Source organism: Phyllostomus discolor, chromosome 5, assembly GCF_004126475.2.
Source record: "Phyllostomus discolor isolate MPI-MPIP mPhyDis1 chromosome 5, mPhyDis1.pri.v3, whole genome shotgun sequence".
NCBI classification, from domain to species: Eukaryota; Metazoa; Chordata; class Mammalia; order Chiroptera; family Phyllostomidae; genus Phyllostomus; species Phyllostomus discolor.
In genome coordinates, this window is record NC_040907.2 from 139,505,861 (window position 1) to 139,520,340 (window position 14,480).

General features: G+C 31.7%; 1 protein-coding gene across 2 annotated transcripts in view; it reads left to right on the top strand.

The window, feature by feature from the left end:
• The window catches only part of PCDH15 (protocadherin related 15), a 775,879-nt gene that overhangs the window by 730,067 nt on the left and 31,332 nt on the right, over positions 1–14,480 (top strand). For both annotated transcript variants that reach the window (XM_036026943.1, XM_036026942.1), the window contains exons 30-31: positions 4,069–4,245; positions 9,496–9,714. In XM_036026943.1, coding sequence (XP_035882836.1) covers positions 4,069–4,245; positions 9,496–9,714 — 396 coding nt within the window. The remainder of the gene's footprint in view (positions 1–4,068; positions 4,246–9,495; positions 9,715–14,480) is intronic.

The window sequence follows — 14,480 nt, forward strand, 5'->3', positions numbered from 1 at the left end:
TTTGTTTTATAAGATTTATTTCTGTTGTGTACTTAATCAGGCATAATAATGCAAATAATAGAAATGAATTATAAGCTTTACATGTCTAATAATCAAGAATTATCTTTCATTTTATCTTCCTCCAAATAATTGAATAGATTAAACATTTAATAAATCTCTTGTCTCCTTAAAGTCTCACGAACAGCTTTTTCTGATATTACTCTCAGCCCCCACTACAGTTTATTCTCAACATAGTGGCCAGGATGCTTCTTTTAAATGTCAGGTAAAGCATATTCCTTCAATGTTTAAAATTTAGCAATTCATCCTCGCTTTACTCAGAACAAAAGGTAATGCCTTACAATCCTTAAGTCCCCATGTGACTGAACCCCAACCTTTTCTGCTCCAGCCACATTTTCTGCCTCAGGGCTTTTGCACAAGCAGCAAGCAATTTCTTCTTCCTACAATATTTATATCACTCATTGTCTCCTGAAAGGCTGCTTAAATATCAGCTTCTCAATCACACTTTTACTGAATAATCTTACTGATTTTATTATCTTGATAGTCTTGCTCGATGAGAAGGCAAGTTCTATAATGTCAGGTATCTTTGTTCTGTTCACTGATATACTCTGTGTCCAGAACAGGCTGCTCCGAGATGTGCATTCAGTAAATATCTGTTGAATGAGTGAAAAGTTGTCACTTAACACTTGCCTAAGTTTTGCTATAACTTTATTAGAAAACTATGAGTCCAACTTAATTTTCTATATGTCTAAACTCTGAAAATAGAGATTTATAGAGTTTCTTGTGTCAAGAAGTTGGGGAACAGGAAATAAATTAAATAATTTCTTAAAATATGATTGCATTGTTTTATTTTGTACATTGTAAAAAATTCAAGTAACATAATGTATAAAGATGAAAGATTTTATAAATGTTTTATAGAAAACTCAAAATCATACTACCTGAACTTAAGTATAATTGACTATATATAACTATTATTATAGCTGTCACCCTTGATGATCTGTATGTTACAGATACTGCAGATCAGAGAACAATCATTGTAGATCTCTATCTCCTTCTACGTAAAATATAAATATATTAATATATAATATAAATTGTATTTAATATATAATATATTAATGTTCTTAAATGTATTGTTATTACTGAATTTTTTATTAATAAAAGGCTTTAAGCAAAAAACATATTAATATAAATTGATGATGAGCAGGCTGCATAAAAACTCTTCAGACTGGAGAGGTATGTTTATTCTGGATCAATTTATATGCAATATTCTCATGATATTTGATTTCAAAGTTTATGTATGAATTGGCCTGACATGAATAATAATTGAAAGTAAAATACGAACACAGTGGTAATTTAAACATTATCATTAATTTATATGAGTCAATTCAAGGTCAGTGACTATTGAGCTATGTCCTTTTAAAAATCTGACAAAAATATATTTAATATGCAGTGATCTTCCTATCAATATACATATGAAGATCAAGGGCTAAACATCCATTCTCAGTAAATATATGTACATATATCTTATATGTAATGTAATCTGTATACATATATACATAATATGTATATGTATGTGTATATATGTAGTGAAAAGATAATCATTGTAGAAATGCTTAGGTATACAGATATAGATACTAAGTGAAAATATAAATTGTTACAAAATATCTTCTCATTTTAAAAGTATTAAATTTAGTTTCACAGGTATTTATCTGAAAAAGATGGAAAGAACTCAAATTTGAACACATTTCTCTTTATCATAAGAAATATTTCATCCAAAAAGATCTCTAAACACTTCAGGGGAAAAATTTTCAGGGAGAAGATACTGTTACATGTTTTAAATTACAAAATTGATGTTTTGAGTTCATTAATTATTTATTCCTGCTACCACGAACCAATTAATACAATTATATTTTATTCCATATGTACATTTATAGTCTCATATGATTCTGTATTATTGCACAGAAATATAGAAAAAGACACAAATGCAATAGAAAGTTTCTTCCTCATAAGAAAACATATAACTTATATTCACATATATGTAGGATTTCCATGGGATATACTTAATCAACATGTAAGTGCATTGGGACAGTTATAAACTGTTAAATTACATTATTGGAATAGATAGCCACCTTCTATAATATATTAAGTAATATATTCATATTTCTTTGTGTTTTGATTAGTAAACTAATAGTACTAGTGAGAAATATGCTTTCTTAATAATTCCACAAATCCATTAAATGTCTTGAATGAATTAGAAACAATACAGAGACTATTAGTACAAAATTTAGGTCAAATTAAGAATAATATTTTAATGAACAGTTACTATGTGCTAAAAACTGTGCAAAGATTCTAGAATAAAAGCTTTGTTCATTTAATGCACACAACAATCCTATGAAGTAGATGATTTCTTCATTTTTTTAGTTAAGGGAACTGAAACTTTAAAAGCTTAAGATTACTTGCCTAAGGTTATGCAGTTGATAAGTAAAGGAGTTGAAAATTTAAGTCAGAATGCTGTGCTCTTTACCAAAATTGGGCCTCCTACAAATGTCAGGAGTATAAATGTGGTTTGACTGTGAGAACACAGAACACAGGCTGGATGATGCTAGACTAGCCTGTCTTACAATACAGGCACTCCCTTCAGATTCCCAGGAAGGCTGCATTCACCTCCTAACTAGTATTTGACTGGTGGGTTTATTCCTCCTGCTCTTTTGCACATCTTCTTTTGCTTATTCTTCAGTAACAATCTCATCACAAAGATTCTGTAACACAGACAGACCAGCAGGTATAAGGTGGTGAAAGAAAAGGGGAAGAATGACCAGTACATCAACAGGAGAGCCTTCAACTATGCAGGTTTATACAACTACGCCAGTTTGTTTAAGCAAACAAAGCACTTTGCTGTCATTGACAATGCCCTCTGTCATGCATACCTTGGATTGTGTTAAGTGGTACAGCCACTTCTTCCTAGGCTTAGTATCCTGTTGTTCCTTTAACAAGGGCAAATCAAATACACATCCAACTCTTAAGGCAGCATTTTTAACAGAGCAGAAAGCAGGTCAATTTTGGCAGCTGAAGTCAAAGTTATTTTCTGATGTATGGAAAGAATTCAGAATTTATTTCCCCTCCTTACCCGCAAAATGCCTTAGAGCATGAACTAGAGAAGGAGCGCTGAATCTACAAATACATTTTTTAATATTTGTCATGTATAGTTATTAAAATTAACTCAATCTTATGTCTATAAATATTTAAAATATGCATCTAGTGTTTATCTGCAAGGATTAACAATATAAAGTTTTTAATAAGGAAAAGAACATTAAGGAAATTGCTACTTGTAGCAATGTAGAACACAAATATTTAAATGGCAGTAACTTGTGCTTTCAGTTAACATCGAGCTATGTCATTAGATTAAAATTTGCACTCTTAGAGGTTTACCTGTAGGTTAACAATTTTTTCTACCTTTTCTATATATTTTTAGTTATTTGCACTTAGTTGTTGTATTCACCTAAAGGGCTTCTGAGATTTTCATGCAATATTTTTATCTTCAACTTGTAAACCTGCCATAGCAAAATATCTCTACATTCTCCCATTGCTACAATCCGCTAAGGATCTTTATACCATTAGGAAAACAGGCATCCTAGTCCTGCACCTTGGCATATAGCTATATGCTCTGTATCACAAAATCTTATGGGAAGTGAAATTTATAACACTAACATATGAACTCAAGAATTCTAAGACCTCATGGCTCTTATACAGCATAGACAGCTTTGTCTGCACAGCACAGTAGGCATTTCCCATGAGCCATGTAAAGGCTCAAATGGTATCATAAATTCAAAAAGCCAAGACTTAACTAGGGCATGGGTAGTGACCTTTTTCTACTTTATTCAGCTCCTAGTATCATTGAAAGTGAAATGCTGAAAAAATATAATTTTTTCAAAGGTTCATATTCAGTAAACATTAGCAAAAAACAGGCTGTCATCATTTTTCATAGACTAAATGTCATTTCAAGTTGAAAGTGATTTTTTCCCGTTAGAAAGGCTGTCAGGATGTCATGTGTGTACTCTGTTTGATTTATAGGATTTTGGATCACTATGTTCAGGAGCAAATTCCTGGTTCCAAAGTGGTGGTGGAGTCCATTGGTGCTCGCCGGCATGGTGATGCCTTTTCTCTGGAAGATTACACCAAGTGTGACTTGATGGTCTATGCAATCGACCCCCAAACCAACAGAGCCATTGACAGAAATGAGCTTTTTAAGTAAGTACTTTTATTGTCAGTAATGGCTTTCTGGTACAATATCACCCATAGATAATAAGAATTTAATGTTTAAAACCCACCAAATTATTGTTGAAAGTGAAATGTAAGCAAAAATACTCTAAGAGACAATACCTAGGGTCCACAGACCTAGAAGTTTTCAGGTCTGAGTGTGGAGTAGAGTGACTTCAGAGGGTCTTTCCACCTTTTGGTATCAGGTGGTCTATTATACTTATGAGTAAGTAGCAGTTTATTCAGATCAGCTCATATCTGCTCCCACTCCTGCTTCAAGGCCCTCAATACTTGAGAGGAAAATACAGATTCCTTCTTAAAGAGGCAATTTGCCTTTAAAAATGTTCATAGGCATAAATTTTAGGAACAAATTTTGCTTTTTTCAAGGTCTTATTAAATCACCAAAAATTAGTATCTGTTTTTTCCCTTGACTTGGGGTGGGGACTTAATCATTTTTCCTTTATCTAAGGCAATGCCCTATATTTTATCCTGGCATGAATTTGAATATTTTAGTTATAAATCTTAAAAATAAAGAAAATACAGAATCTTAAACAAAACACTACCACATATTCTTCCTTAGTAGTTACTCTAGAAGTTTAGTACTTTTTTAAAAAATGTTAGTTTCTGCTTTAATCTAGCGACACCTAGTGTTCAACAGATTCTTGGAGTGTAATTCTTACCCAAACTGAAATACATTTTTAGTTGAAACGTATGTATTGATACCAACCATAAGTGTATGCTCATATATTTATAGGTTTGTGTGTATATAAATTCACACATATTTTCCAAAGTCCATAATTTCATTTTTTGTGTATATATACTAAAGAGTATATGTGAGTGCATTTATTTAGTAAATGTCTATTTACCCATTTGTTTTATTAAAACACTTAATTTTTAAATTAAAAATTAAGTTTATATTCAATCACTATTTCATTGTTTTAAAAATAGGTCCAATAAAACTCTATTGATGAACAGAGTTAAAGTAAACTGCATTTAAAATAGATTATATTACTGTAAAATAAAAGTTAATTATTTTTTAAAAAAGAACATACAGTGTTAGCTTATAAACCTTTCTTATATGTCCCATCTGTTTAACACTAGTCTGTTCAGATGGTAAATGAGAGATGAGGAAGGTAAAGATTATATATTCTACAGCTGTATTTAAAATATGGTGTTTAAAAACACACACACTTCAAAATATAATGACTATCAAGCTCTGATAAACCTTCTATTAACTTCCTAAGTCCAGAAAAAACAACTTTAAATTTAGAATATTAAAAATTAATATAAATGGAAAACTAAGTATTAGAATCTGGTTAAAATAATCTAGAATTGTACATAGGAAGTCACTATAGGAAGTCAGGTCTACCCCTGACTTGCTTTATTAGGCCAAACAACCTTATCCAAGTGGAAAGTATGTGGGCAGATATGTTAACCATTGCCCATTCTCTAAACCAGTTTTGGAGGTCCAGATTGTGTACCTACCAGGGAAACAGGCAGCCACCCCTCCACTGGTTCGGTGTGAGTTGCTGTGAAGTACAGAGTACACTCTCCTGCTCACACTCCCTTTTATTTCTATATTAATATGTACAAGACAATCCCAGAATCATCAAAGTAAAATGCAGGGTGGACTGTTGGTGAACACACTGTGCTTTGAAAGTTGGGTCCCACACAAGTAAATAGAGAAGGAATACATGTTGGCATGTGTTCCATCAGTTGACTGAATCAGAAGACATGAAATTGAGTTTAGGAGTTAATCTCAACACAGGAAAACAGATCAGTAATCAATTGATGTTGGCTATATACCGGGAAGGGAACTGTTTGCCTCACCTTTAGACTTAACTGTTTTCAAGGAGCAACTAAGTAAACTCGATGAAAATAAAGAGAAGATCACATTTCTTCACAATGTTGAATTTTACAGATCTATTTTCCTTCTGGAATAAGTAAGCAGGAGGGAAAATGGGATCAGTAATAAATACTGAAAAACAAAGCAAAGCAAATAACATACTGATGACTCAGGGTAGACTCTATATCTCTGGATATATTCTACTGAAACCATTGGAAATAGTTTAACATTTTAGTGGAAAGCAAGATGGTATGAGATTGTGAAATGGTGTGTGTGTTTTTTATGCCTTGAACCCTTCCCCTGTTTCTGCTCAAAGAACTGCAAAGAGAGAATTGGCCTTCTCCAATGCAGTGGTGGCAAGTTCTTTTGTAAGTATAAAGCAACAAAAAACCCAAAACAAAACAAAACAACAACAACAACAACAAAACAATTGGAGAATGCCATTCCTCTGCTTTCTTTGACTGGATGTGGGTTGGTTAGCACACATTCCAGGGAGAACAAATTAAATTATTTCTTCAAAGACTGATATAGTTGTTAGAAGATACCAGAATTCTTAATCCTGAAATCAGGGAGAACATGTAAAATGCATTGAAAGTCTTGATTCAACCCTGCCTGAGAAAAGAAATCATGTGAAAAATAAATTGGCAGCATGAAGTGTATACATGAGAAGCTCATAGCATATTAACACAAAGATAAAAAAAATATATATAAATCATGAAAGAGATCTAAATATGTTTAGAAGTTAATTAAGATACAACCTGATAAGTACAGGTATCCTTGAGATAAAAATTATAGTAGTTATCACAGAAATAAAAACTGAAAACAGAACTAAAATATTTTATTAGATTACAGCCAAAATCAGTGAAAAGGTACTCATATGTTCTTCAAAAGTATCTGTGTATATTTTGAAGCCATTGAAACAGAAATAAAAATGACTTAATTATAAAGGAAAAAATTAGATAAGCCTTATACCTCCCACCTGCATGTAAAATGTCAAAGGTAATGAAATTAAATTTATAAATTTTTAAGAAAAAGTATTATAATTCAAGAATTTTTTACCTAGGCAAGTTAGTTTGCATGTATAAAGCTGTATATATATATATATTCTAGATCAGTTATGGGTTCTACAATGACCAATTCTTCTAGTAAACAATTACAAAATTTACCTAAGTAGGTAAATAAACCAAAGTAAATACCTAAAAAAGATGTAGCTGTTGTAATATATAAAGGTTAGCAAATCTTCTTTTGGATGATTTTAGAAATCTGATAGATTTGTGATCTCTCAAATGGATTTTTCAGAATATGGGTAAAATTTTCTCTGCAATTAATGATCTTATTCTACTTCTGATCCTTCCCAGTTTCCAATAAATTTAGTATTTCTTGTGAGATAACTAAATCGATACTTCATTTGCAGTTTATTAACTTCTCCAATAACAATTTCAAACAAAAAGGTTTATCCATTCTATTCTAGTACTTTGAACAATGTTTAAATCTTTATTATATTTTTACTATGTCTAAAATAACCTTGGAATGTTGCTTTAAAAAGTATATTTTTATCTACAAAAGCATATTTGTAAAAAAAAATCCTAATTGCCTTAGCTATAGTAAAGAAACTTAAGTAAAAATGTGTGGCCCTGGCTGTTGTGGTTTGGTGGATTGAGAACCTTCCTGTGAACTAAAAAGTTCAGGCCTGTGTTGTGGCCAGGTTTGCAGTTGGGGGCATGTGAGAGGCAACCAGCACTGTTTCTCTCATACATTAATGTTTCTCTCCCTCTTTCTCTCCCTTCCTCTCTCTAAAAATAAATAAAAAGTATATTTTTTAAAAGTAGAAATGTGTGTAGCTTAAAACTAAAATTGAATTATCTAAGCTGTTATGTTTCTTAAACATGAAAACTAATAAGCTACCCTATAGCATTCATATCTGATTATCAGCCATCTCTTTATTTTTTTCCTATATGGAAACTCTATGAGCAATGTATTAATTAGATTTAAAATCAGCATAATCACTCAGAAAATTAGAATAAAGGGTGTCAAAAAGGCATAAAGTGGACTGTAAAATGCAAAGTTTAACATCTTTGTTTATTATTTAAGGGTGAAATGTGGGGCCATTTTCATTTTCTCTTTCACATTTCTTTGTGTTTTCCACATTTTAAACTGAAGTATGGTATTTTTATATTCAAATATATTTCTAAAATAATATTTTCACTTTGAATATGCTATATGATCACAAGTAAATAAAATATTTTAATACTAAAAGAAAAAAAGAAAAACATTAGACTTCAGCATACCACAATGTTAAAATGTTAGCAGTGGTTATCTTTGCATTGTAGGCCTATGGACAATTTTGCTTTTTCAAATAATTTTGTGTTTTCCAATGTTCTATAGTAAGATATTTGACTTCTATAAATAAAAATCTCAAAAATTGAAAAAAGAAAAATACCTAAGATATGTCATATATAGTTTTATGGTATTAAGAGCACTAATGTTGCATTAATATTGAGGATTTGTAAGGGAATTTCAAATGTTTCCTAGAAATTTTGGGAGAGGAAAGGTTTTTCATCAGAGTCTAAAATATGTAACATTATTCAATCTAACACATTTAAGTAGTAAGTTTTTCTTAAATCTCCTCCCAATGCAATGCCCATAGTTGGAATTGCCCTTAAAGGAAGGGTTTGCTAGAACTACTGTATTAAATTGAGCACTACTCTTGTCATTCTGATTACACTCATTTACTACCTGCATTATTTATTGTCATTTCTCTCTAAACACAAAATGCCTTTTAATTCGTTCACTTTTTTGCCCATAAGTCATTGTTTTATTTTGAATTTGAGAGTGTTGATATTTAAGATGGTGTGTGGAACACAAATATGTTTAAGTCTGAAGGCTTGAGTTGCCATCTCAGATTTGTTTCGGTAGCTGTCTGGCTTTGTGGCCTGCAGTAAATTGATGTTATAATGTTCTATTTTACATGGTTATTTTGAGGACCCAAGGAGATAAAATTCAGGAATGCTATTTTAAATTATGCTATAAATTTAAAATATATCTTATTCCCCTTTAATAACATAATAATGTTAATATACTCAACATAGTGATAGTAAGTTCAGTGATATTGATAATGACTTTTCCCAGCTCTGTAAGCATACTGTCTCATTGTTATTAATATTTTTGATGAGTATATAGATATGTAATTACTCTTCTTATTGCTCTTCCTTTTTTAATTTATTTTTTAATTGTTCAAATACATTTTCTGTCTGCTCTTGCTTTTATATATGATTTTTTACAGTAATAAACTCATCTGAGTTTATGTTTCAATTACATTATAAAATAGTGTAAAATATTTTATTTTTAAGAAGTTTTTCTCTATTAATATTAATTTTGCTATTTATCTAACAAAGATTTTTAGATGGCAAACTGCTCGATATCAATAAAGACTTTCAGCCGCATTATGGGGAAGGAGGACGCATCCTGGAAATCCGGACTCCACAGGCAGTGACCAGCATTAAAAAACGAGGAGAAAGTCTAGGCTACACAGAAGGGGCCTTGCTGGCTCTGGCCTTCATCATTATCCTCTGCTGTATTCCTGCCGTCTTGGTGGTTTTGGTCAGCTACAGACAGTAAGTATTCACACATGCCAAATGTGGATAGTTCCTCAAGAAGGTGATAAGGAAAAACCATCTCTGGTAAAATGGCTTTGTAGTTGTAAAATATCAATGGTGCAACCTTTCTGGGATTGCTGTATCTTTCCTGTACCAAACGACCTTCCTGTAAGGGAAAACAAGGTAAACTTCCAACACACTTTTCGTAGATTGTTCAGTGTTCCTGAGCTCTTAATATATTCTCATCCATAGGAATCGTTGGTTAGCTGCCATGTCTTTGTTTATGCTCTGCATCAGGATAAGAGCCTTGGGAGAGAAGGTAATAGGTCTGCTGAGGAAAAGGCAGTGAAATGGGAAGCAGGCACTCATTTCAGCTGGTTCCAAAGAATGATCTGAAGCCAGACTACATTGTCACAATAGGTTTTTATCCATGAGGTAACATTTACCTCTGTGCAGATGATCAGTGTTGGCAAAATCATTTAAAAATTATAGCACATCTTATGTAATTTTTCATGTGGTTCCTTCCTTTCTGGGTAGCCTTTATAGAACCTGTGCTGTAACATCTAACAGTATATCTTGGCTGTATAAGCCAAGGTTTTTCTGGTTCCTACCAACAAACGTATCCATTTAAAATACCTATATTTTTTCTTAGTTAGGCTCTTCAAAGTAGTCATTTAATTTTACCTAATTTAAACATATATATATGAAATAGGCTAGCTAGCCATTTGTATCTAACACTGCATATGGGGGATCATTGTGATAGAGGTCTACACATTTTATCCCTACTGACGATGATTGGTGAGAATATTTGGAACTAGGTTAAGAAGAGAGGTAGGCATAAAGTGTCACAAAGTGAAACTACATAACAAATAAGAGTAATAAATAATATAAAATGCTGTTATAATGAACAGTAAGAGATAATAGTACAACTGCTATCATTATTAAAATACCTACAAGGAAAGTTCTTATATATTATTTTACCAATGTCTTTGTTTTCTAATATTGAGAATTGTCTTTTGAATTACATAAGATAAGGTTATTAAATCTGAAAGTTAAAAAATATGTTCTATATCAAGATGCTATAAAAATATTTTCTATCACAAAAACAATGTGAAGTTGCAAATATCCTGCATAACATTTAGGTGGAGATACTGGAGTTTCATGTATCCTCAACAAATGAATAGATGTGCCAAATTTAAGGCCTATGAAAAAACTCAATACTGGACAAATTATTTTAAATTATTAAGCTATTAACCCAATATAAATTATCCATGTTAAATATAATTTGCATAAGAGTTATCCTTTTTATTCAACTATTTCCAAAGGAGCTTTATTATATTTTGCTAGCAATAATATCAATGAGAAAACTTTTATTTGACACACAATGTAGTGATCAAAAACTGGATATTAAACTCAGTAGTATGAAATTTAACAAAAAATTAGGATCTTAATATTTAAACATTTATATATACATTATATAATTATTTTTAGTTCAGTGATCAGCTGAACACTATGGATTAATTTTAGTTGTTGCTCTTTATAGATTAACAGAATTAAACCAAATGAGTTTTGCTCTGCTCATGTTTCAAAGTAAAATTCTATTTTTAAAAGTCCAACTTTTGTACCTTCATATTCTGCTTGTAAATAAAATTGGAATGGATTTTTTAATATTAAGATGTGTCTTTAAAATTTGTTTTATGCACAGAACAACCAAGAAGCAAATATGAAAATAGTCATTAATTTATTTTCATTTTATTTTTTAAAGGTTTTGTTTATTATTTTTAGAGAGGAAAGAAGGGAGAGGGGGAGAAAAGGAGAGAAATGTCAATGTGCAAGAGAAACATTGATTGGTTACCTCTCACATGCTCCCCAGATGGGACGTGGCCCATAATCCAGACCTGTGCCCTGACCCGAGTTGAACCATGAACTTTTGCTTTGCAGGACAACACCCAACCCACTGAGCCACACCTATCCAGGCAACACCATGAATTTATTGTTCAGCTTCAAAGCGAGGCCAAGAGTACAATCAGAGCATGCCACCTAATTCTATTATTTTTTTTTATTAAAATTTATTGGTGTGACATTGGTTAATAATATTATATAGGTTTCATCACCTTATATTTGCCCTCCTTCACTATCCTCACCCACCTTTCCTCTGGTAACCACCATACTGTTTTCTGTGTCTTTAAGTTTCAGTTTTATATTTGACATATGAGTGAAATTACATGGCCCTTAACTTTTTATGACTAAATTATTTCTCTTAGCATGATATTTTCAAGGTCCATCCACATTGTCCCAAATGGCAGTGTTTCTTATGACTGAGCAGTATTCCATTGTAGATATGTACCACATATTTTTTATCTAACCATCTACTGAAGGACACTTTTGTTTTTTCCATGTCTAGGGCACCAAGAATAATGCTACAATGAACATAGGGATGAATATATCTTTGCAAATAGATTTTTAAAATTTTGGGGGTAGATACCCAAAAGACAGATTACTGGGTCATATGGTAACTCTATTCTTAATTTTTTGAGGAACCACTATATGTTTTCCTTAGTGGCTGTACCAGTTTACATCCTCTCCAGCAGTGAATGAGGATCCCTTTTTCTCCACAACCTCTCCAACACTTGTTATTATTGTCTGGTTGACAATAGCCATTAAAACAGGTGTGAGGTGCTGTCTTATTGTAGTTTTCATTTCTATTTCCCTAATAGTGAAGTTGAGCATATTTTCATGTATCTCTTGGCCATTATTGTGTGTCTTCTTGTGAGAAGTATCTGTTCAGGTCCTTTGCCCATTTTTTTAATTGGATTGATTGTTTGGTGTTGAGTTATATGAGTTCTTTATATATTTTTGGATATTAACCCCTTATTGGAGCTGTTGTTTGCAAATATCTTCTCCCATTTGATTGGTTGCTTATTTGTTTTGTGGGCAGTTTCTTTTGCTGTGCAAAAGTTTTTTTATTTTCATGTAGTCCCATTCATTAATTTTGCCTTTACATCCCTTGTTTCAAGGGTCAAATTCGTAAAATGTTCTCTATAACCCAAATCCATTGTTTAGTATCTATGTTTCCTTCTTCGTAATTTATTGTTTCAGATCTTATATCTAGATCTTTGATCCATTTTGAATTAATTTTTATACATGGGGATGAACTCTAATCTAGCTTAATTCTTTTGCATATGGCTTTCCAATTTTCCCAGCACATTTGTTGAAGAGGCTTTCTTTTCTCCATTGTATGTTTTTGGCTCCTATGTTGAGAATTATTTGTCCAAGTACATATAGGTTTATTTCTGGACTCTCAATTCTGTTCCATTAGTATGTGTATCTATGTTCCTGCCAATACTATGCTGTTTTGATTATTGTTGCTTTGTAGTATAATTGGAAGTCAGTTAGTGTGATGCCTCTGGGTTCCTTGTTTATTCTCCAGATTGCTTTTGCTAGTTGAGGTATTTTGTGGTTCTATAAAAATCTGATGACTTTTTTGTTCTATTTCTTTAAAAATATCATTGGAATATTGATGGGGATTGCATTAAATCTGTATATTAGTTTGGGTAATATGGCCATTTTAACTCTTGATTCTTTCAATCCATGAATACAGAATGTCTTTCCATTTCATTGTGTCTTTTTCAATCTCTTTTAATAATGTTTTGTAGTTTTCAGTATAGAGATCCTTCAAATCCTTTGTAAAGTTTATTCCTAGGTATGCCATTGCAACTGCAAAATGAATTTTTTTAGTTGTTTTTTCTGAAATTTCATTCTTACTATATAAGAATGTAGTATACTGGTTTTGTATCCTGCAACTTGACTGTATTGGTTTATTGTTTCTAATAGTTTTTTTGGTAGAATCTTTAAGGTTTTCTACTGTATACAGAATCATGTCATGTGTAAAAAAGTGACACTTAATTCTTCATTCCAAATTTGGATGATCTTTATCTTTTTGTCTTGCCTGATTGTGCTGGCTACAAATGCCAATATTATGTTGAATAAGAGTGGTGAGAATGGACATCCTTGTCTTGTTCCTGATTTTTAAGAGATTTTAGCCTTTCAACATTGAGTATGTTGTTAGCTGAGGATCTGTCTTATACAGGCTTTATTATGTTGAGGCACTTTCCTTCTATATCTATTTTATTGAGTGTTTTAATCATAAATGGATTCTGCATCTTATCGAATGCTTTTTCTGCATCTTTTGATAACATCATATGATTTTTATTCTTTTTTTCTGGTAGAGTGTTATGTTACATTGATTGATTTGCTTATGTTGAACCATCTTTATGCACCTGGAATGAACCCCAATTGATTGTTATGTATTATTTTTTAATGTATCATTGTACTTGATTTGATTAGGATTTTTGCATCTGTATTCATCAGAGATATTGGTCTGCAGTTTTCTTTTCATGTGTTATACTTGCTAGGTTTTGGTATCAAAGTTATGTGGGTCATAAAATGTGTTAGAAAGTAGTGTCTTGTCTTCAGTTTTTTGGAAGAGCTTGAGAAGGACAGGTATCAGTTCTCCTCTGAATGTTCAGTAGAATTTACCAGTGAAGCCATCTGCTCCTGGGCTTTTATATTTGACGGTTTCAATGTCCTCACTGTTGATCAGTCTATTTAGATTTTCTAATTTTTCATGATTCAGTCTAGGAAGTGTGTGTGTGTGTGTATTTCTAGGAACTTACCTATTTTTGTAGATCATTGATTTGGTGGCATATAGTCTTTCATAGTATTCTAGCATAATTATTTGTATTTCTGTGATGTTTGTGGTAAATTCTCTTTCATTTCTGATT